General features: G+C 72.2%; 1 protein-coding gene across 1 annotated transcript; it reads left to right on the top strand.

Moving 5' to 3' along the window:
• The first annotated feature begins 247 nt into the window (after nucleotides 1-247).
• ARID3A (AT-rich interaction domain 3A) lies at nucleotides 248-21712 on the top strand. The gene is made up of 9 exons (XM_074928167.1): nucleotides 248-357; nucleotides 2846-3796; nucleotides 4461-4782; nucleotides 17361-17433; nucleotides 18396-18579; nucleotides 18718-18965; nucleotides 19263-19559; nucleotides 19637-19726; nucleotides 19842-21712. The coding sequence occupies exons 2-9, from the start codon at nucleotides 3372-3374 to the stop codon at nucleotides 20066-20068; spliced, it is 1866 nt and encodes a 621-aa protein (XP_074784268.1). The 5' UTR covers nucleotides 248-357; nucleotides 2846-3371; the 3' UTR covers nucleotides 20069-21712.
• Nucleotides 21713-22206: the final 494 nt, after the last annotated feature.

The raw sequence follows: 22206 nt of genomic DNA, 5'->3' as shown, positions 1-22206 counted from the left end.
GTCACGGGGCTCTTAAAGGGGCCGCGCTCCGCCCGGCCGCGGGGAGGCGCTGCGGCCGCGCTCCCGGCCGGCCCCGCGGCCCCGCCGCGCGCGGCATTTGCATGCGGCGGCGGCGAGGAGCCAATGGGAAGGTGGGGCGGGGCGGGGCGGGCTCGGAGGACCAATGGCGGCGGGGGGCGGGGCGGCGCGGGCGCGGCGGGCCAATGGCGGCGCGGGGCGGGGCGGGTCCGGGCCCCGCCGCCCGCCCGCGGGGAGAGCAGCCGCCGTGCGGGCACCGAGCGCACCCCGGCCCCGCCGCAGCCCGAGCCCCGGGGGCCGCGGCTGCTATGCGGCTTCGCGGCGCTCGGCCTCCACCGGGTAAGCGGGGACGCGCCGCCGCACCGGCCCGGCGGACGGTACCGGGACCCCCCCCCCTCCCCCCCAACACCGCCCTCCTTCCGCCGCGGCCGGTACCGGGGGTCGGGGTCTCCCCCCGCGCTCGGGGACTGGGCGGGACCGGGGCCGCGCACCGGGCGCGTTCCCTGGGCGGGCCGGGACCCCCGCGGGCGGTTGTTGGGCGGCAGCGGGGCGTCCCCTCCCCCTCCGCGGCCGGTTACCGGCCGCTTCCCCCCCCCCCCCCCCCGCCCCGCGCTCCCTCGGCCGCTCCCGGCCGGCGCCGCCCCCGGGCCCTCCGCGCCCTGCGGCCGTTACTGTCCCGGCCGGTTAGAGCCCCCCGCGCCCCGCCCCGCCCGGCGGGGAGACGAGACGGGGCCGCTGCCGCCGCCCTCTGCCCCCGGCCGGGGCAGCCCCGGGCCCGCGGCCGGAGGAGGGGGTCGGGGTCGGGCTCCGCGCCGGCCGGGAGCTGCTGGCCCAGCCCGGCCTCGTCTCCCCGTGCCGGGCGCAGCCGTTCACCCTCCGGCTCGTGGGGCCGGGCCCCGCCGCCCCCATCCCCGGTTTGAGCCGGCGGCCGCCGGCCCCGACGCCGGGCTCGGCGCAGCCGGTGCCGCCGGGAGCGGGGCCGGGCTCGGCCCTGGGGACCAGCCCCCTGCCTGCCCCGGGGGTCCCTCCCGCGGCCCCCCCGGCCCTGTCCGTCCCTGGGGACGGGCACCCGCCGCGCCCGGGCTCCCCGTCCTCCTCCTCCTCCCCCCTTCGGTCTTCGCGCTGCCCTCGCAGCCCCCGCCCGGGCGGTGCCGTGAGTCCCCCCGGGGGTCGGGGGGCAGCGGCTGGGGGTGTCCGGCTGTGGCCAGGCCCGGTGTCGGTGGCACAAAGGCCCCGTCCGTCACACCCCCGCCGCGTATTTTTAGCCCGGCGTAGCCGCCGTCGCTCTCGAGCACCTGCCCCCGGGACGCGGGTGCCGCCGCCCGGCACCGCCCGCGCGTGGGGGGACACCGGGCCCCCGCGGCCCCGCGCGGCCAGGAGGGACAAAGGGGCACGGCTCAAGGTCACCGCGGCCGCCGGGCCGGGGTGCCGCGGTCCCCTGGCTCGGGCTTCGCCGCGGCGGCCGCGCTCGGGCTTCGAGTCCCCGCGGGGACACGGCCCGGGGCGCTGCGGAGGCGGCTCCGCTCCCGGCAGCACCCACCGGCGCTGGCACCGAGTAATTTGGCGACTCGTGGCGCGGCGGGGCCGGAGGAGCACGTGCCCGGGACGAGTCTCACTCCGGTTTCGGTCGTGGCTCTCGCAGGCGCAAGGGACGGAGTTCGGTCCCGGCCCGGTGCGGAGCGGGGAGGGTCCCTGCCCCAGCGCCTCCCCTCCTCCGCGCAGGCAAGATGGAGACGGCCGGGGGCGAGGGGGGGAAACTGAGGCACGGGCAGGGGCTGGGCAGTCCTGGGAGGCGGCGGCGGCGCCTTCGTAGCGGGAACCGAGCGCGGCAGGGCCGGGAGCGGATGCGGGCGCCGCCGCAGCGAGGCGCGGGGGAAGCGGCTGCGACCCGGCCGCCCCCTCGGCAGCGGCACCGGGGAGCGGGTTCCCCTTTCCAGAATTCGCGGGATCGCGCCGTGGCTGCCGCCTCCCGCGTGCTGCCCTGCCCCCGCGGCCCAGCCCTGGCTCCGGGCTGTGTCCGGGACCGGGACGATCGATGCCCGTACGTGGTGCGACCGCGACGGCAGCGCGGCGAGCTCCCTCCCCGCCGTTGGCACCGGCGAGGTCCCGCCGACGTTGTCCGGGGCCGGCTGCGCCGCGGCGCGGGGGGGCTCAGGCCGGGGCGTGGGGGTGTCACAGGGCCCGGCCGTGACGTGCCGGTTTCTCCGGTGCGAGCCGGCGGGGCGGAGCAGAGCGGAGCCGCTCGCAGCCCCACGGCACCCCGGAGGACCCGCAGCCCCCGGGGAAGGGGAGAATCGCGGGAGCCGGGGGGGGGGCAGCCCGCAGAGCCTGTTTGCCGGGGTTTCGCGGAGCAAGGCTCTGCCTGCCCGTCCCGCGGGCGCTGCCCTGGGGACACGCGGGTCCCCCCGCGCCGTGGGACCCCGCTGGGTGAGGAGCCCCCCTGCCACGCGGGGCGACCCCGGTGCCGCTCGCTCCCGGCGCTGGCCTGGCAGCTCCCTGCTCCTGCCGCCCCCCAGCCCAGCGCTCCCCGCGTGTCCCTGGTGTCCCCGGGTGGGGACGTGCCCTGTTCCCCATGGGGGACGTGTCGGACGGCCCCCCCAGCGCCCTCCCCGCGGGTGTTATCTGCGGGCGCTGGTATCCCGGTATCCGCTGCCTGCAGGGCCAGGCCGGGCTATCTGGTCCAGCAGGCCCCTTCCCCCTCCAGCAGCAGGGCTCGGCCTCCCTATCTCATTAGCTCGAGATTAATGAGGCTCCTGCGCTGTCTTTAACTCCTTCCTGCTCGCCTGCCGGCAGCTCCGCTGACCCTCTCCTCTGCTCCTCCCGGCAGGTTTGTGCCCACGCCTGCCACAAGCCGAGCCGGCCGAGGACTAGGGACGCCCGGCCCCGAGCGGGGGGACGCCGCGTGGACCCCGAGGCTGCTGCCCCCCGGAAGGTGCCCGCTCGGCGAGGGAGGGGGCGATGCGCCGGGCTGCCGCCGCTGCCTGTTGAGCCCGCGGAGGTTTCGGCAGCAGCACCCCGGTCCCGAGGAGCGGCCCCGTGCCCACGGCTCCCGCCAGAGCCCTCGAGAGAAGGAGACGTCGGGGCAAGGCTGAGGGGGGTCGGGGGGCGCGTCCCTCTGCCCTGACGTGGCGGCGATTCCTGCCCTGACACCCCGACGGCGCTGCGGACCCGCCGCTGCCCTCGCCCCCCCCGGGCCCGGGCTGCCCCCCCGATCCGGCGCTGCCCGGCCTTGGCCTCCAGCCCCGCTGGAGCGCGGCAGCCTGCCGGGCGCTGCCCCCCGCGCCTCCCGGGCGCTGCCCCCCGGGTGCATCGCCCCCCGCCCCCCCGGGGACCCGCCGTCCTCGGGCAGAGCCATGAAGCTGCAGGCGGTGATGGAGAACCTGCAGCGGCAGCAGCGCGCGCGGCTGCAGCAGGCGCTGGAAGCGCGGCAGCAGGAGCAGCAGCAGCAGCAACGCTCCACGCCCCCCCCGGCGCAGCCCCCGCCGGCCCCGGGGCAGCCCCCCGCCAGCACCCCGGCCCGGGCCCGTGGCCAGGATCCGGCCCCGGCGCCCTCGGAGGAGGGAGCGGAGCCCGAGAGCGCGCACATCCAGCGGGCGCAGATGGCCGCCCTGGCCGCCATGAGGGCCGCGGCCGCCGGCCTCAGCCACTCGTCCAGCCCGGGGCTGTCAGACGAGAGTCAGGCTTCTGAGGAGGAGGAGGAGGAGGAGGAGCACGGCGAGGAGGAGGAAGAGGATGGCGGGTACCAGCAGGAGATGGGCTCTGAGGAGGAGGAGGATCTGTGAGTATACGCTTGCCCGGAGCAGCAGCAATTAGGGGTTCAGAGAAGGGGCCGGGATGCGGCCCGGCCCCGGCAGGTTTTGGTGTGACCAGCTTCAGAGGGTGCCGGGGCTGTGCTGGGCGGCCGGGGGCTTCCTGCACCTCGGGGCGGGGAGGTGGGTCAGCGCCGTCGGGACATCCCGGGGCAGGAGCTGCCGAGAGCAGCGGCTCGGCTCGGCAGCCGTGATTCCCCGTGCCGGGCTGGCGTGGGGTGACATTTCATCTCTGCCCTGGGAGCCACGTGGGGCAGCGACAGAGGATCCTGGCCTGGCTTTAAATTATGCAGAGCCCTCGCGGCCGCCTCCTCCCAGCCCGAGTCCTCTCCAGGGCAGGGAACAGGCTGGGAGCCATCTGGCAGAGCTCCGCTCCCCGGGAGCTGCTGTCCTGGGACACCCACGGTGCCCCGGGGGGCTGCCACCCGCCAACGGGGCTGCACCGGAGCTTCACCGCCTTCCCCGTGTGCCCCGTGGCCGTGGGGGGTGCTGGGGGGCGGGGGAGGCTCATGGAGACGTTCCCCCATCTGGAAGGATGGGATCTGGCCCGTGGGGCAGGGGGAGAGGGGTTGGGTTGGGGGGGCCAGACCCCCATGTCGTGCGGGTGAAAATCTCTGCTCTCCCCCGCTCTAGGAAGGGCAAGTGGGATGAAGACGACTTTGAAGAGGACCTGGGTGAGGAGGAGGAGGAAGAGGAAGAAGAGGAGGAGGAGGATGAGGAAGACTATGAGGAAGAAGAAGACATAGGAGAGGAAGGGCTCGGCTCGGCAGAGGCGGGGCGGGCGGGCGCGGGGTCCCTGCTGCTCCGCAAGCCCCCGGCCCCCCAGCACTACCGGGGGGAGCCGCAGCGGCTGCCGGGCGGGCAGGAACGGGGCCCCTCCGGACTGGGCCACGCGCAGCCCCCGCCGCCAGCGCCCGACCACGGCGACTGGACCTACGAGGAGCAGTTCAAGCAAGTAAGTGCCCGCCGAGACGCGCGCGCCCCCGCTGTGCCCGTCCCTGCCCTGCTCCTCGGCTCGGCTCGGCGAGAGGCCTCTGGCAGCGCCGCCCCGGCAGCCTTGTTCTGGGCTGGAGCTGCCGCCGCTCCGAACACGCGGGATTCCTGCGGGGTCTCAGTGCTCGGGCTCAGCCTCGTCCCCTCCCCTGTCGCTTTGGTCGGTGGCTCTGGTGGGATCCTGTGTCCCAGTCGGTGCTGTGGCCCGGCCCGGCGCAGGCAGACGCTGCGATGGGGTTTGCCGCAGGGACCTGGGGGGATTCTTGCTAAAAATGGTGGAAAAGGACACCCCAAACCTGCAATTCTGAAGGGATTCCTGTCTCCACCCTCCCCAAGCCGTTCGGTTGGGACCTGACTTGCTCCCGGTCACCGTGGAGGTGATGCCCAGCAGGTGCCCGGGGGCAGAGCTGCCCCCTTGCCGCTGCCAAAATACTGCTGAGGAGTGAAACGGGGAGGAAGGGCCCCAGCTGCCCCCCCGCCGCCCTCCCCGCACTGGCTGAGCCGGCCGGGCAGGAGGCAGGCACGCTCCGCTCTCTCCCGGCACTGAGCTCGCTGCGCCCCGCTTTCGGCTAATAGAAGGAAATGTGCTGCGAGCTGGGGCTCCCCGGGGGCTGCCCGGTGCCTTTGATGTTTGTGTTTAAATACATCTGAGTTTAGGGCTGGGGGAAGGGACGGGAGCTAACGGCAGCAGATGGGACCCAGATGGGGCGGCCGGGGCGCAGTGGCCTTTTGGGAGGGATGCGACGGCCCAAAGGGGAAGGGGCAGAGGCTGCCGCGTCCCTCCCGCAAGGGGGAAGGAGCTGCTGGGATCTGCCGGCGCGGCTGGGCGCGGGCAGCCTCGCGGCGGGGCTGGCAGGGAAAGTACAAGCCAGCGCGGAGCGCGCGGTTGCCCTCCCCGGCGCGCTCCTGCCTGGCTGCGGGGACGCTTCTGCCCCGCGTGTCGCTCGTGCCGCTGCGCCCACGCCGCCTCCACTTCTCGTGGTTTCTCTTTTTTGTGCTTCCTGCCGTCGGGGTGCGAGAGGCCGGGGACGTGATCTCGTATCTGTGAAAAGGCTTTTTTGATACCGCAGCCATGATCTTCCTGTTTGTCACCGTGTCGGTGCCGTACCAGACCCGTCGCCCGCGCCGGGGGCCTGGCCGTGGCTGCCGGCCCCCGGGATGCCGAGGGGAGGGCTGGGGGGCTGGCGGTGCCCGCAGGGCCTGTGCCGTGCTGGTGCAACGGGCCGCGGACACGCCGGGTCCCTGCCGCAGCCACGGCGCTTGGGGACATCAGCCGGGGCCCCAGCACACCCTCTGTCCCCCAGGCCGTGCTGGCAAAAGGGGCTGAGCCCCCCCCCTGCCTCCCTTTCGCTCCCCAGGGTCTGCGGGGAGAGCCCGGCACGGCGGTTAATCCTGGCAACAGCCGGAGGTGGGAGGAAGGCGGCTGCCACCGCTGTGCCGTGGGCGGCGGAGAGGAGGCGGCGAAGCGCCCGGCCGGGAGAGGCTTTCCCCGGCACGTCAGCGCGCCAGCGCTTGGACCGCGGCCGCTGGCCCTGGGCCAGGGGGTTGCTCGGTGCGGCGCTGGCCGGGAGCTCCTCCTGGCCACCCTCCAACGCGTGCCGCCGGCCACCCCAGCCCCGCCGGCGCAGCCGGGCTGCCGCGGCCTGGGAAGGAGCAGCGGGAATGTAAACAGCGAGCGCCGGCGCGGGGCGGCTGCCGCGGCCCCCTGGGCAGGGGGTGCTTTACCCCTTCCCCGCCCTGGGAGAGCACCGGGGTGCTGGTGGGTCCCCCCGCGCGGGAGAGCTGTGGGGACGTGGCGCCGGGCCTTCCCGCCAGCGGGGAAACGCTGCCCAAGGAAGGGGTTTATTTTGGGGTTCCCCTTTTTTCGCCAAGGAGCTCCTCCCCGCTCAGCGCAGCTCCGCTCTCCCCCAGGCTTGCAGGGACCTGGGCCCCCCCCCCGGCACCTCCCGGGGCCGAGCTGTGGCTGCGTGGGCTCGGTCTGGGGGAGCCGGGTGCCCCCGGGCAGTGCGGGGCTGTGCTCCGGCCCTGGCCCCCAGCACCGCCGGGGCTCACCGGGGCCCCTGCGGGTGAACGGCCCAGCCCGGGGTCGGGCCCCGGTGTCCCCGGCCTGGGGGGTGACGCTTGCCGGGCACTGCCCCCGTCCTCCAGCGCCCAGTTTTACTGACCCATCCGGGCCAGATTCCTGCAAACCGTGGGGGGCCAGGGAGAGGAGGAGGAGGAGGAGGGGGCCCAGTTCAGGGGGAGGAAGGGGAGGGCGCGAGGAAGAGTGATGGAGGTTAGGGAGGTGAGGGAGCCGGCGCGTGGCACCTCCCCGTCCCCGGGGACAGCTACCGCGCAGGCAGAGGTCAGCTCGGGGCTGACCCGGGGCACTGCCCGCGCACGCAGCAGAACAAAGGAGCCCCCGGCGAGGCGGGGGGCTCGGGGGGCAGCGGCTGCCGAGGGCACGATGGCTCCTCGGGGGGGGGGGGGGGGAAGGCTCCCCGGGGGAACGGCTGCCACGTCCGCAGCGCGGGCAGGCTCCTTCCGCTTCGATCCGGCCCCGTTGTAGCCGCGCCGGGGCGGAGGGGTCCGGCGGGGTGGTGGCACGTGGCCTCACGCCACCGCCAGGCTGGGGCCGCCTTCGCCCCCGGTCGGGTTTGGGAGCGTCTCTAACCTCGCCCCGAAAGGCCCGGCGGGGGGCCGGGGTGCTGCCGGCGTGTCCGGGCTCGGCCCGGGGGTCTTGGCTGCCTGCGGGCGGCCGCGGGGCTGGGGGAGAGCCCCGGCCCCCCCCAGCACCACGGCCGGGTGCGGGGGCTCCGGGGAGTCACACAGCGGGCGTTCACTGTCGTGCCGCCGCTCCGGAGGGGGATGCTCGCGGGGGGAGCCGGGCGCTGCTGGGTGACGCCTGACCGGCCGCTGCTGCTGCCGGCGCGGGGCTGCGGGGGAAAACCTGCTTTGATGTCCGACAGGTGGGGGGGCTGCCCCGCGGTGAACCCCCTCCTGACCTTTCTGTTTCGTTCCCGCTGTCGCGGCACCCCACTAATACCGGGAGCGCGAGCCCGGGCCTCACCCGCAGCCCACGGCCCGGAGTTTCCTGCCTCTGCCCCTTCTGGAGTTTCCTGCGCTCCCTCGGGCGCTGCACCCCGTCACCCCGTCACCGTGTCCCGCGGGGGGGGGTCTGCGTCCCAGTGCTCCCCCCGGCTGCTGCAGCCACTGGGCTCTCTTTGGGGTGCCCCCTTTGGGGTACCTCAGCCTGATGTTTAACCCCCGACCCTGCTCCCGTTCGCGCGAAGTGCCGGAGGCTTCAGGAAGCCGGGGCGGTGCTGGGGGGAGGCTCTGCCGGCAGCGGGGTGCTGGTGCTCTGGGGGGGGGGGTGGGAGGTTTCTTAAACTGTCCCAAACGGGGACGTCTGAACCGTGCTGACGGCACGTGGGGGGCGAAAACCTCAGCCCTTATCTTGTGCTGCGCTCCCCTGAGATACGGCGTTTCGCAGTGCAACAGTTGGGGGGGGAAAAGAAACAACAAACCAACAAACAAAAAACGAAAGCAACTCTGCAACCTCAGCGAGCGGCCGCTGGGTGCAGCGGGGGCGAGAGTGGACCCCCCCGCTTCCCTCCCAGGCCTGGGACCAGCCATGGCCACGCACGTGGCAGGGCCACGGCAGCTCCCCGGGGGACGAAGCTGAGATTGTCCTGGGAGAAGCGCGGGAGGGCCCGGGGGGGCCGAGGAAAAGCCCATTTGTCCTCCGGATCCCTGGGATGCGGCGTGGGGGGATCCCCTCGGCCCCCACAGGCAGCAGAGCCCCCGGCGCGGGGCCCTGAACCCCTTTCTCCAGTGGATTATTTTCCTTTGAAAAGCCCAAAGCTGGCGGGGGGAGCGGGGGCCCTGCGGCCTCTTAACGAGGGCCCATTTATTTTCTTTAAAATATTGATTAGAGCTTTATTGCATTAGGCAGCCGAGCGGATGAGCCGCCCCCAGGGAGGGCGAGGGGGCCCCTGCGTGGGGAAAGGGGCACCCGAGTGTCGTCGCCCGGCCGGGGGCCACCGTCCCCACGCCCCGAAGGCGGTTTAGCTCCGGCCGGTGCCGCGGCGTGGGGGGGCACAGATAAAGGGCAGCGCCCTGGGGCCTCCGGCCGGGCGCTCCCAAGCCGGGGGAGGCGATTGCGGCGCCTGGCCGGGCCGGCGGCTGATAACGGGGGCGAGGAGGGGACCGGAGCGGGACGGGGCGCGGGGGCGCGGCCCTCGGACCTCTCCCGGGAGAAGGGCCGCGTCCTGCCCCACGGCCCCGGGGTCGCCTCCCGCCCCCCGGCACCATCCAGCTCGCTGAAGGCTGCTCCTGGCCGGGGCTCCAGCCCGGTAATCGGCTCACGGCGCTCAGGGAACATTCCCGGAGTCGTAATCCCGCCGGATCCCTGGCCGGGGGTCAGGGGCTTCTCGGCGAGAGCGGCTTAGCCGCCGAGTGCCTCCCCCAGCCCGGTGCCGGGCGCCCGCACGGGCTGCGGGTGCCGGTCCTGGCATCCGGGCACCGCGCGAAGCCGTGTCTGCCCACGCGACCCGGGATGATTAACGAGGCGGGGGACGGGGGACAGGGACCCTCCTGCCCCAGGTGCCCCACCAGCGCCTTCGCCCGGCTCGCTCCCGTGTGGGCCTTCCCCCCGGCACCCCTCGGCTTGGGGCCCGGGTGGCTCCCCCCGGCCTGGGCATCGCCTGCCAGTGCCCCCCGAGCCCCCCGTCCGCCCCAGAGCCCCAGCCCCCAGGGCTCATTCAAGGGCTGCAGAGGAGGTGGCCGCCTCCCAGCTCCGGCACAGCTGAACTAACAGGAATGGGGGTTTATTTAAAAGGAGAAAAAAAAAAAAAAGAGCTGAGAGGAGAGCAGGTCCTTTGTCAGCAAAGCAAACAGCCGCCCGGCAGCGGGGCGGTTGGGCAAGGGTGCGGTGTTGCTCCATCGCCCTATTTCTGGCCCAAACCGCAGGAGAGATGGCAGTGGGGCCCGGCCGGACGTGCCGCAATCGGGGGCGGGCAGAGGTTGGGGGACGGGGGGAGCCCCCCGCTCCCCGCCGGGCCCATCCCCAGGGACACGCCTGCCTGCGCTGCCTACACGGGGCCGCCGGAGCGGGGGCCCGGGGTGCGGGTCCCATCCCGGGTCCTGACCCGCTCCCTGACCCCTCGCTGCCTCTGCCTGGGCCCCCGCTCCGGACGCGCCTCACGATCGTCCCCCCGCACCGGGGCTGCGCGGCCCGGGGGGGTCCCTGCGGGGAGGGGGGGGCCCTGTCGCTGCTGTGGTGACAATCCTCTAGGCAGGGGCTTCCCTGTCCCCCGCAGCAGCGGGCTCAGGGCTCTCGCCCCGGCGCAGAGGGCAGCCAGGAGCACCCAGGCAGGCGCCGGCCCCACGTCCTTTCGCCAAAGGGCTCGGCCTCCTGCCTCAGTTTCCCCGCCTGCCCGCGGCCACCGCGGTGACCCCGGCTCCGGCAGCGGCGCTCGCTGTCAGAGACCCCAATGCCTGCGACAGGCCGCCCCGTGCTGCTGCCCGCTGTGGCTTTGCCGGGGCTGGCACCGCTCTGGTGCTGCGTCAGCGCCGCGGCAGGGCCCCCGCCGCCCCCTCCCCGCCGCGGGTCGCCGGCAGCGCGAGGAGGCAGCGAGGTTTCGGTGCTGCTGGAGCGGCTCTGGGCGACGGTTCCCAGGGCTGACGGCCCGCAGCTGGCTGCCTGTCAAAACCAGCTGTGGCTGCTGGAGCTCCTCCAGCTCCCGCGGGCAGGGCCGCGGCGTGCGGGACCCCCCCGGGACCCCCCGGGACCCCCGGCGCGGCGGGGTTGGCGGGTGGCCGTCCGCAGCATGGGTGGAGGTGCGGGACCTCGCATTTCAGGAACAGATTTACAATTAGACAAATCCCCGGCCGGGCGGTGGAAGCCCCGGGTGACTCATCTGCTCCGGCTTACGGCGATCCCCTTTCGAAGATGATCATTTACATATGGTGGAATTTAAACCCCAACTCGCCTGCGAGGGCCAGCGCCGCCGCCCGCACGCCGCCCCGCGCCCGCACGCTCCTCGCCCGGGGTCCCGACCCGCCGGCCCCGTGGGCCTTCACCCCCGGGGAGCTCGGGGGGCGCCCGGGGAGGGACGGCCCAGGGCGGGGGTCACCGGCTGCCCCCAGGGTTTGCGCCGCTTCTGTCGGGAGAAACTTCGCTGCCCCGGCCGCGGTTTCCCCGGGTCCGTGCCGCGGGGCTCTGGCTCGGTCGCCCCCCCGGCGGCGCCGCCGTGTGAGCTGGGCCCAGGCCGTCGCTCCCTGGGACGAGCTTTCTCAACTCTGCCCGGCTCCACTGAATTAATATTTGCACAAGGGCGCTGCGATAGCGAGCGTGTGTCAAGGGCATCCGCCGGCATGTGCGCGGCGAGGGCCGGGAGAGCCGCCGCAGCGCTCGGCTTGGCGGGGGCAGCACCCCCGGGCCCCAGCCCCCGCCACGCCTCGGCGCTCAGACACTGAACCGGTTTTTATTTTAGCCGGAGCCCGGCACGCTGCCGCCCAGCAGGTCCCTCCGAAACCGCCGTTTGAAATGCAACTGCAGCAGGATTCGCTTCCTCCTCTGCGGGAAGGGGAAAAACAGCGACAGCGCAGCCGCGCTGGGGCCGGCGTCGCCTCGGCCGGGCGACCCCGCACCGGGGGGGCTGCGGCCCGCGGGTCCCGGCGGCACGGCGGGGAGGGCGGCCGGCGGCGGGCGGACAATGGCGGGTCAGGGAGGTTAAACGGCGACTAATTCGCCCATTCAAGGTCCCCCTCCGCAGCGCGGTGACACCCGCCGTGTCAGCGCTGACACCGGCCCACGCTGCCCCGACGCTGCTCCCCCCAGCCCGGGCAGGGCCCGCCTGGGCCCCCCCTCCCGCTGCGGGGCTCAGTTTGGGACGGGACCGCTGCCCGCGGGGCCGTGGGCTCCTGCTCGTCCCTGTCCCCTTCCCCACGTCCTGTGGGGTCGCTCCCACGGGACCACGGCCGGGATGTGGCCACTCGGCGGGGGGGTTGCGGATGCTGGGGAAAGCCCGGGTGGTCGTGGGGCCCCCCCTGGCCCTTTGGGGCGGTGGCTGGGGAACGGGAGGGGGCTTGTCACGCTGCCACAGGAGCACCGGTGGATCTCCCGCCCGCCGGGTCCCGCAGCCCCCGGCCCGAGGGGGCCCCGGTGGGGAGAGGCACCTGCGGCGGGGGCTCGTCCCGGCCCGGGCGGTGCCGACCCGCGGAGGGGACAATGCTGGGAACCAGCGGGAACAATAGTGCCGACGGGAAACGCGACGGCGAGAGCCCAGCGCTCCCCGGCCCCCTCCCCGCCTGCCCCCGCGGAAGCGGCCCCCGGCCCCGGGCGGCCCCGGCCGCGCTCACCCGCAGGAATCCCGCCGGGCCGGTCGGGGGCCTCGGCCCGCTCCGGCCGGGGGGACACCCCTGTGGGGAGGGGGAGCACCTCCCTGCCCCCCGGCACCCCCATCTCCGGGCGGGGTCTGTGCTCTGGGGGGGGCTCGCAGGGGATTAGGGATGGGGACGGCGAGAGGTGACCCGTCCCTAAGCCGAGCGCTTTATCTGCGGTGGGATCTGAGCCAGGGCCGGACTCTCCCTTTGCCCTTCGCTGGGAGGGACCGGCCCCAGCAAACCCGGTGCCCCCGGGGCCGGGGGGAGCCGTGCTGGCGCTGCCCCCCCCGTCACCGCCACGGCCGTGCCCGGAGAAGGGGCTGCGCGGCCGCGGACACCCCCAGCCGTGACTCAGCCACCATCTTACAGGAAACCACCTCACCAGCATCACCCGAAACGCTTCATTTCAGGGCTCGCCACCAGCCCTTCGCTCTAGTTTTTACAAATTACTTTCTTTTTCCGAGTAAGTGCCCCCTCTGGCCCCGGCGGCGGGTCCTGGTGCGCGATCGGCGTGGGGCCAGTGCCCCGGCGCTGCCTCGACGTGTCGGGGGCCGGGGGGCCGCGTGCGCCGGCCGGGAGCGGGACGGGAAACGCCGCCTGCGTGTTTATTCCTCGTTAAATAACTCGTTAGCGTGCGCGCTCTCCCCCCCTCTCCCGGCATCGCCCCTCGGCTGTCAGCGGGACAAAGGGACGCGTCCCTGGGGGCCGCGCGGAGGAAGGAAGGAAGAAAAGAAAGAGAGAAGGAGCCCCCCCCCGCCCCCCCATCACGCCGCCCGGGCTGGAATCAATCAGGGAGGACATTTGCCTGCTACCTGCTGCAGGCGCCTCGCCGGGGTGGGCTCTCCCCTGCCGCTGCCTTTGTTGTCTTTTTTCCCTAAACACAGAAACTCAGGGGGTTTTAGCCCCCGGAAGGCGGTTGGCCCCGCTGGGGGGGCTGCCACCGGCCCCCCTGCCCTTGCCGCAGTGGCCCTTGGGGGTCTGTCCCCCCCCAGCTCACGGCGCGCACGTCCCAAACCGGTTTCGGAGAGAAGGGAGGAAAGCCGAGAGTGTCGAGACTTCCTGGCGATGGAAAAGAAACCTGAAAATTAATCCCCGAGGCTTGAGAACCCGGAACCAAGCTGGGGGGGGTGGGGGTGTGTGTTTTTAACTCGGACGTGGGATGCTGGGGCACGGGCTCCTTGCAGCCCCAGCCCCCCCACCCCGCTCTCCGGCTGGGGGGTCCCTGCTGGGGCAGATCCCATCGCCCGGCTCCGGCACAAGCCCCGGCACTGCCAGAGCCTCGTTAAGCGGCGCTTCCCCTCCTGCGTTAATTGCCCTCCTGGCCCGCAGCCGGGGGGGCTGTTAGCAGGGCGCGGTGGGTTTCTGGGGGGCGTTATCTTGGCCCCTCCCGGCGGACCCCCGGCTCGCACCGCTCCCGTGCCGAGGGCTCTCTCCTGCATTCCTGGCATTGCCGAGGGGCCGCCTCCCCGCCAGCCCTTTGAAAGCCAACGGGTCGGGATTTTTCCAGTAATCTGGTTTGAAACGTTAATCTGGTCATCCACACCAAACACCGGCCGCATCCTGCCGGGGCGCTGGCCGCGGGGTCAGTGCCGCCCGCCCGCCGCCTTCCTAATTCCTCCTCCACTTAATTATACATCTGCTGCCAAGGGCCATCTGGCACCTTGTCCTCAACCGGCCCAAGGACGGGGCGCCGGGGCCCAGGGGGCTGCGCCGGCACCGCGCCACAGAGCGGCCCTGCCGCTGGCACCGGGCGTTCGCCCCGTGCTGGGGGAGCGCCGGAGCACCCAGGGCGTGGGGCCGGATTGCCCAGCCCGGGGGGTCTCAGGGAGGCGGGGGGCATCTCCTCTGCCCCCGGCCCGGCGGGGCTCGGCTGTGCCGCGGCATCTCCTGGCACCGCGCTCTCGCCACGGGGCCCCGTCGGCAGGGCGGCGCGGCCGGGCGGCCTCCCCACGATAAGAGGATATTCTTGGGGCAGCTGCGTTACAGATTAAGTCGTTTCCACCTCCCTGCAGCCTCCCTCATTACGAAATGTAAATCTATTGACTCAGCGGCGGCTGGGCGGCCTCTCCCCGCGGCTCGCTGCCCGCCGGCCGGCATTACCTTTGCACTGAGCCTCGCCGCCTCCCCCCGCGCTTCCCCGGCGAGGAACCGCGCTCGGTGCCGAGCAGAAGCCGTGCTGGAGCGCCTGGGGGGGCAGCGGCCTGGGGGGGGCAGCAGCCCGGGGCAGGGATCAGCACCTGCTGATTTCGGTCCGGTGGTGCCGGCGGCAGCTGGTCCGTGCCGAGCCCGGCTGCGTGCTCGGTTTCACACGCTGCTGAAATAAGAACATGTTTCTGTTCCTCAATTTTTATTTTGAGACCCAATATCGAAGCTTTCTTACGACGCCTGCACTGCCTTTTGGTGTTCACGGGCCGTGCAGCTGCTCTGCCGCATCCTCGCCGGCGCGGGAGCGCCGCGGGCTGCCAGCGAGGTGTCCCGGCAGAGGGACGGCACCGGCGCGAGGAAATCCCGCCAGGGGCGGCTGGAACTCGCTGGTCTCTGCCCCCCTCCCCATCTCTGCCTGTGCCCTGGGGGCGAGGGGGGCCGGGGGCGGCTCGGCCGGTGCCGCTGGGTGCAGAGCGGGCACGTCCCGGCCGTGGCGGGGCACGTCCTCGCCACGCGGCTCCGGCCGCGCTCCCCGGGGAGCCGCCCTCGTGCCGGGCGGTTCTGCTGGCGGCAGCAGAGCCAGGCGAGGGGCCGGGGGGCTCCAGCGGGTGGGGAAGCGGTGGGGGCCGGGGGGCCGCAGCCGAGCGCCGCGGCGCTGTCGAAATCTCGCCGGTTACCACAAGCGGCAGGTTGTGAAATGTCCTTTGCCCGGCAGCCGCGGCTGGGCGTGCCGGCAGGGCCGCGGGGGTGCCGGTGGGAACAGGGGTCCTGCTGCCTGCCCGGCCCCCGTGACCCCCGCCTGGGGGTGAGGGTGGCCATGGCCGGCAGATTTCGGCGTCGGGCCACCGGGGCCGGCGGGAGGTCCGGCACACGGTACAGCCACCCGCCCGCTAATCCCCGCGGCCCGGCCGGCGCACGCTTTCCTCAGCTGACGGTTAATTTTCTTTCATCCTCTTAAACGCGTCCGTTCCCCTCGGGACTGAGCCCGGGGGGGCCCACGGCCGGGGGGTGCTCACGGCAGTAAATGAGCCGGCACATTCGTCCCTTCCCGGTGGCAGCCGCAGCTCCCGCCTGCAGCGGGGGGGGAGCAGCTTTATTTAAGAGCCACGTTTATAAAAATTGACTGAGCCGACGTGTTCACACGCGGCTGATGGATTCCGAGAGCTCTGCGGGTCAATAGGCTGCTCGTGACCCCCTCGCTGGCCCGTCCTGCCCGTGTCCCCCCGCCCCAGGGACCCCAGGGACGGCTGTCACCCCCGGTTTGTGGGGTTAACGGGGTTCCGGGGTGGGGGGGATTAGGCTCAGGGTGAACCGCGGGGGGCAGCGGCGGTGGAGCCAGGCTCAGGACCCCCAGGATCCTGCGGTGGCGGCGGGCGCCGGGGAAACCCTTTCTCCACGGGAGCCGCTCGAGGAAACGGGGGAGGCTGGATTGGCGCCGGCCCAACGTCCCTCGGCCGCCGGGAGCAGCTGGCGCGGCTCAGCCCGTGAAACCGCGGCGGTGCCCGCTGGGCCGCGTCCCGCCCCTGCCCGGCCGGGGGGCACCGCTCCGCTCCCCCTGCGCCCTGGGCCCTCTGGCCCCCCCGCACGCCGGAGCCCTCGCCGGGGCGGGAGAGGGGCTCTGAGGGGTCTCCCGCCCCTTCGCGGGGGTTTGCCGGCAGCCGCGGAGGTTTCCAGGGGAACGGGGGGTTTATGGCTTTCCTGCCCCTCTTATCGCACGGCCTCACCGAGCCTTTGATCGGCGCCGGCGGGCGAGCTCGGCCCCGCGGGATCCGGATCCTCCCGGGGTGGCGGGAGGAGGGGGCTCGCACCCCTCGCTCCCAGCCGGGCGAGCCGCGGGGCGAGCGGCCGTGTCGGTGACCCGGTGACGTGCCGGTGGGCGCCCTGCGGCTGCCGGCCCGGCGGTTCGTGCCTGCTGAGTTACGTGGGAATATTTATAGCCCCCTCCCTCCCGCCGCGGCTCCGCTGGCAGTTGTTCAAAGTTGTCATTGAGAAAAGCGGGAGCGGCTCGGCACCGCGGGGCCGCGGGCAGCCAGGCCGGGGCGAGGGCTGCGGCGTCCATCCCCGCCGCGTCTGGGCAGCGCCTGCCCCGCACCCCCCCCTCTGACACCCCTCCTTGGGGTGGGGGGAGGATTAGCCACCAGCCACCAGCTCCGGGCAAGAAACCGCCTGGGCCCCGGGTGCCAGCACCGGGGAGAGGCAGAGCCGAGGCGGCGTGCCGGGGCGCTCCGGCCAGCAGATCCTGCCGCCATAAATCAGGCAGGAATGTGCCGGGCGCGGGGTGGGGTCCCGACAAAAGCTGCCCCCGCAGAACCGGGCGCTGGAGGCGCAGCTGTGCCGGAGCCTCGCCGGGGCCGCGCGGGCAGTGCGGTGACCGGGGGGATGCTGGGGGGGGGAGGCCGCCGTCCGACGGGCACGGAGCCGCGCGGGGCAGCCCACGCTCAGCGCCGGCCTCGCCGGGCAGGTTTTCTGCTCTCCGGAGGGAACAGGCCCTGCCGGGCCGGGTCCCCGCGCGCGCTCGGCCCGTGGCACACGCGCTCACGCCGCGGGCGTGCGACGTTGTGCACCGGCTCGCCCCGGGGCCCAGCACTTCACCACCTCCCCGTGGCCCCGGCGCTGGCTCCCTCCGGCACTGCCGGTGTGGAGGACGGATCCCGCCGAAGCGTCGCTCCGGTCTGTGCCGAGCACATGGCAGACGTTAAAAATAACCGAGATCGGCGTTCCCGGGAGGAGCCGGGGGCCAGGCGCAGCGTCTGCCCCGGGGGAGCCGCTCCGGCCGCGGGCGAGGCGTGGGCAGCACCGCGACCCCAGCACCGGCGTTTTGGGCCCAGCTCCGAGGGGGGCAGGCGGGGAACAGCCCCAAGCTGCAGGGACCCTGGGGACCCCCCAGCCCCACTCAGGGATCCCCCCCAAGCCGTTCAGCGTCCGGGGGTCTGCAGGGCTCAAGCCTCTTCGGGGCGGCTGGGACTCTCCAGGCTGGGGGGGCACGTGTAGGGGTTTTTCTGAGCGTTTTCCCCTCCCGTTGCGCAGCTGTACGAGCTGGACGGAGACCCCAGGAGGAAGGAGTTCCTGGACGACCTCTTCAGCTTCATGCAGAAGCGAGGTGAGCCCCCCCGCGCCCGCCCCGCTCCCCCCGTGCCCTCCCGGGGCCGGGGGCTCATTTCCTCGCCCCTCGTTACAAACGCGAGGTCACAGCTCCGGCAGGGCCGCTGGTTAATTTTTAACCTCTTTGCACAGCGGGGTCAAACCTGCTGGGCTGGATCCGGTGCTTGCGGCCCCCCCTCGCCCGGCCCCGCTCCCCACGCCCACCCCGTTCCGGATCCGCGGCCCCTTCCCCGGGTTTCGGGGGATATTGTGGAGGGCGAAGCCCCTCGCTGCCTTCTCGCTCTGCGGGTGCTGGCGGGGGGGCCCAGAGGAGGGGGTGGGAAGGGCTGAAAGCGTTCGCCTGGACGAGGGTCTGGTTCCTGCGTGGAAAACAGCGCTGGAAGTGCTGACGCATCGCTGCCTTCAGCCTTTTGTCAGGCGGGCGCTGGGGGAAGCACGTGTGCGTGCGGGGGGGCCGGGGAGCCGCCGGGCCCGCGCTGGCCGCGTCCCACCGGGGTCCCCCCCGAGCCCCGCTGGTGCCGGGGGGGGCAGAGACCCCCGGGAGGGAGGAGACGCAGCGGCCCCTTCCCCGTGGCTGGAGGGATGAACCCCCCGTGCCCGCGCAGCCCCCCCGGCGCGGCGGGACCCTCGCAGCCGGGAAGCGCCGTCGCCGCCGTTATAAATAACTCGTGTTGCCGGGTGCCGCCGGCCTCGGCCTGAGAAAACCGCTCGGCCCCGTTCTGGGGGCTGCGGCTGAAAGCTGCGAGTTTCTGTTGACTCTGTTGGCGGGGCTGACGCTCAGCGAGACGGCAGCGAGGTGGGGGGGTCCCCGGGGGGGAGAAGGCGGCGGCGGACGGGAAGGGAGGAGCGAGGGGGTCCCCCCCCGCGCCACCTCATGGGGGTCTCGCCGGCTTCCCCCCCCCCTTCGCCAGGGGTGAGGAAGCAGCAGCCCAGACCCGCTCTCTCCTCCCCCCTCCCCAGGGACCCCCGTCAACCGGATCCCCATCATGGCCAAGCAGGTGCTGGACCTGTACATGCTCTACACGCTGGTGACGGAGAAGGGCGGCCTGGTGGAGGTCATCAACAAGAAGCTGTGGCGGGAGATCACCAAGGGGCTGAACCTGCCGACCTCCATCACCAGCGCGGCCTTCACCCTGCGCACCCAGTGAGCGGGGGCCGCGGCGGGGGGCGGCGCTGCCTCTGCCCGCGCGGGACGGCGGGGAGGGAGGGAGGGAGGGGGCGGCGCGGGGGGCAGGGGGTGCCCAGCTGCCGCGTCACCGTCCCCGTCCCTGTCCGCCGGCAGGTACATGAAGTACCTGTACCCCTACGAATGTGAGAAGCGAGGGCTGAGCAACCCCAACGAGCTGCAGGCGGCCATCGACAGCAACCGGCGGGAGGGCCGGCGGCAGGGCTTCGGCACCTCCCTCTTCACCTACTCGCCCGGCGGCACCCACGGCCTCCTCTCCTCCCCCAAGCTGCCGGTGCCGGCGCTGGGACTGGCCTCCGCCACCAACGGCGGCTCCATCGCTCCCGTCCAGAAGATCAAGAAAGGTAACGGCTGCCGCGGGCTCCGGGCCAGGGGCTGAGCCCCCTCCCGGCACCGGGGACGCAGCCCCCAGAGGGGCAGAGCGGGGCATCATGGGCGGGGGGGGTCACGCTCCCGTCCCCTCCCCGCGCTCCGGGCACCGGGGCTCGTTTTGGGGACCCTGGCTCCGGTCACCCGGCTCTGGCCCCGGGAGGGGCAGGAGGTGCCGGGCAGCCGCGGGCGCGAGGCGCAGGGCCGGGCCCGGGGCGGTGGCGGCCGTCGGTCCCTGTCCCCCACGCCCCTGACCCGCTGTGCCCCCGCAGAGGAGGACTCCCCCATCCCCATCTCCATGCCCAGCCGGCTCCCCGTCTCGCTGGCCGGTCACCCCGTGGTGGCGGCCCAGGCGGCCGCGGTGCAGGTGGCGGCGGCCGCCCAGGCCGCGGCGCTGGAGCAGCTGCGGGAGAAGCTGGAGTCGGGGGAGCCCCCGGAGAAGAAGATGGCGCTGGTGGCGGACGAGCAGCAGCGGCTGATGCAGCGGGCGCTGCAGCAGAACCTCCTGGCCATGACGGCCCAGCTGCCCATGAGCATCCGCATCAACAGCCAGGGCCCCCGCTCGCCAGGTCAGTGCCGGCCCCGCGCCCCCCCGCCCCGGCGCTGCCCCCCCGCGGCGGGGTCGGTAACCGCCTCTTCCCGGCAGAGAGCCGCCAGGACCCCGCCGCCGGCCTGAGCAGCAACGGCACCAACAGCATCAGCATGTCCGTGGAGATCAACGGCATCGTCTACACAGGTGGGCCCCCCCGCGCGCCGGGGGCCGCTCGCTCGGCCCCGCTCTGGGCCGCGGGGCGCAGGCGGCGTCAGCCCGGCCGTGCCCCCCCCGGCTCAGCCCCCCGCTCTCTCCCCAGGTGTGCTCTTCGCCCAGACCCCCGGCCCTTCCTCCTCCTCTTCCTCCTCCTCCTCCTCGCTCCCCTCCTCTGCCTACAGCAAAGGCAACGGCGGCGGCGGCGGCCGGAGCGGCGGCGGCGGCGGCGGCGGGGGGGGGAGCGGCGGCGGCGGCGGCAGCGTCCCCCCCCCAGCCCCCGCCGGCCTGGCCGTGCCCCCCAGCTCTACCTCCAACAACGCTTCGCCTTAACGCCCGCGGCCCCGGGCCAGCGCGGGCAGCCGCGGCGGGGGGGGCAGAGCTGCCCCACAGCCCCCGCCAGCCGCCGCCGGGCCGGGGGGGCCGGGGGGGCCCGGGCTCTGCCCTCGCTCCGTCTGGTTGGGTTTTCCTTTGCGAGGAGAAAAGCTTTAGCCCGGGGGTTTCGCCGGAGCCGCCGGCCGTCCCGCTGCGCTCCGGGACCGTTTACCTCACTCACACCACACTTTGCACTGTACATTTATTATTATTATTATTATTATTTTTTAACTCGTGTTACCTCCAGACAGACGCACGGACGCCTGCCGACGCGAGCTTTGGTGAAAACCCCCGGCACTCTAAAGGAAAAAAAGATAAAAAAAATAGTAATTGGAAATCGGGAGATATTTTATTCATTTAGATCCTTTTCCCGCCCCTTTTATTTTGAGAACTACGCTCACTATATGGGATTTTAAGAGGTTGTTTGATTGTTTTGTTGTAAATAGCTTCTATTTTATTCTCTAAAAAGAAAAGAAGAGAAAAGAATCGAACTTTAACATGCAAATGATATATATTAGTGTTCATCAGGGAAACGGGAGCTTGGAAACCGCCTCACCTCCTCCTCCTCTCGTTGTCAGTAGCCGGGTCCAGCTCTGCTCCTTCCCCTGGGACCCCCGCGGGCACCCCGACCCCCCCAGGGCTTTCTACGGGCCGGGGGGGGCCGGGGGTCCCCTCCCGGCCGGGCTGAGGCGGCAGCGGGCAGGGCTGGCAGCCCCTGGCACGGGCAGCTGCCCGCACCCCCCAGCCTCCAGTTTCCCCAGTCTGTGCCCAGGGGCTGGCGCTGGGGGGGTCTGTGCCCACCTCTGGGGGTGCCGGGGGCAGGGGGGGGCACTGCCCGTCCCGCTGCCCGTCCCACCCGGACGGCGCATCCGTGGGAACCCGCCGCTCTCAGGCTGACGCTTTATTTTCTCCGCGGAGAAAATGGGGCCAGAAGCCGTTTCCCCCCCCCGCCGACCCCCCAGCCCCGGCGGGGGGGGCCCGGGTCCAGCCTTAGACCGTGGCGGCCGCGTCGCTCCCGGCTTTAACCCGGGGGGGGGGAAGCGGGGCAGGAGCCGGGCTGCACGGCGAATCTTTACCCCCCCCCGCCCCCCAATACTACTGTGCAAAGCCAATTCGGGCGTTTTTACCTCCAAAAAAATCAGTTTGGCGAGAGCGGGGCCCGGGCCATGTCTGGGGGGGGCTGGAGGGGGACTGGCATCCAGCATCCAGCTCAGCGACGGGATGCAGGAGCTTGTGTCGGGGGGGGGACACCTCAGAGCATCCCCCCCCAAGGACTGATTTTAAACACCGTTATCTCTCCAGCTGGCCAGGTTTTGGGGTGGGGGTTTTTTTCTTTGCAATTTTTTTAAGACTTTTTTTTTTTTATTTTCAACCCCCCCCAGCTCCAAAACCGTTCGCCCACATCTGCGTGAGACACAATCGCGACCCGATACCGAAACCCCCCCTCACCCCCCCGCAACTCGGTATCTCAATTCCTCAGGTTTCGACCTCGAGCACAGGGTTTTTCCCCCCTTCCCCAGGTGCCGGGGGGGGGGCTCCTGTGCTGGTGGGACCCCCTCCTTTTTTTTTTTTTTTTTTTTTTTGCTTGGGGAAGTGGCGATCTCAGGGGATTTGGGGCTTTTCCAGCCTTTTTTTTTTTTTTTTTGTCTTTTTTTTTTTTCAGCCTTTCCCCCCCCCCCCACCTCCAGAGCTGGAAATGCCCCTTGGTGGCTCCGTGGACCCCTTGGGGGGGTCCGGGGGGGCTCCGTCCGGCTCCTGCTGCTTTAGGATCCAGCCCAGCTCCCCGCAAGGAGAAATCCCCGCGGGGGGGTTCCTCGTGCCCAGGGTGGGCGTTAGATTTTCTTAGTGAGTTTTTGCATTTGTACAGTCACTGTTTTGGGTTGGTTGCTTTTGTTGTTTTTTTTTTTAATTATTTTTATTTCCCCCCCCCCTTCTTCCTCTTCCCTCCCCCTCTTTTTTTTTTTTTTTTGAAAGCGTATTACCTTCCACTTTATTTTTTTCTTTTTGCATATCGATTTAAAAAAAAAAAAAAAAAGCCTAAATCAGTTTCTCTGGGGTTTGGAAAGAAAAAAGGAATGGACACAGCTGCAGACGCA

This window comes from Athene noctua, chromosome 27, assembly GCF_965140245.1.
Source record: "Athene noctua chromosome 27, bAthNoc1.hap1.1, whole genome shotgun sequence".
NCBI classification, from domain to species: Eukaryota; Metazoa; Chordata; class Aves; order Strigiformes; family Strigidae; genus Athene; species Athene noctua.
This window is presented reverse-complemented; position numbering and strand designations above follow the sequence as displayed.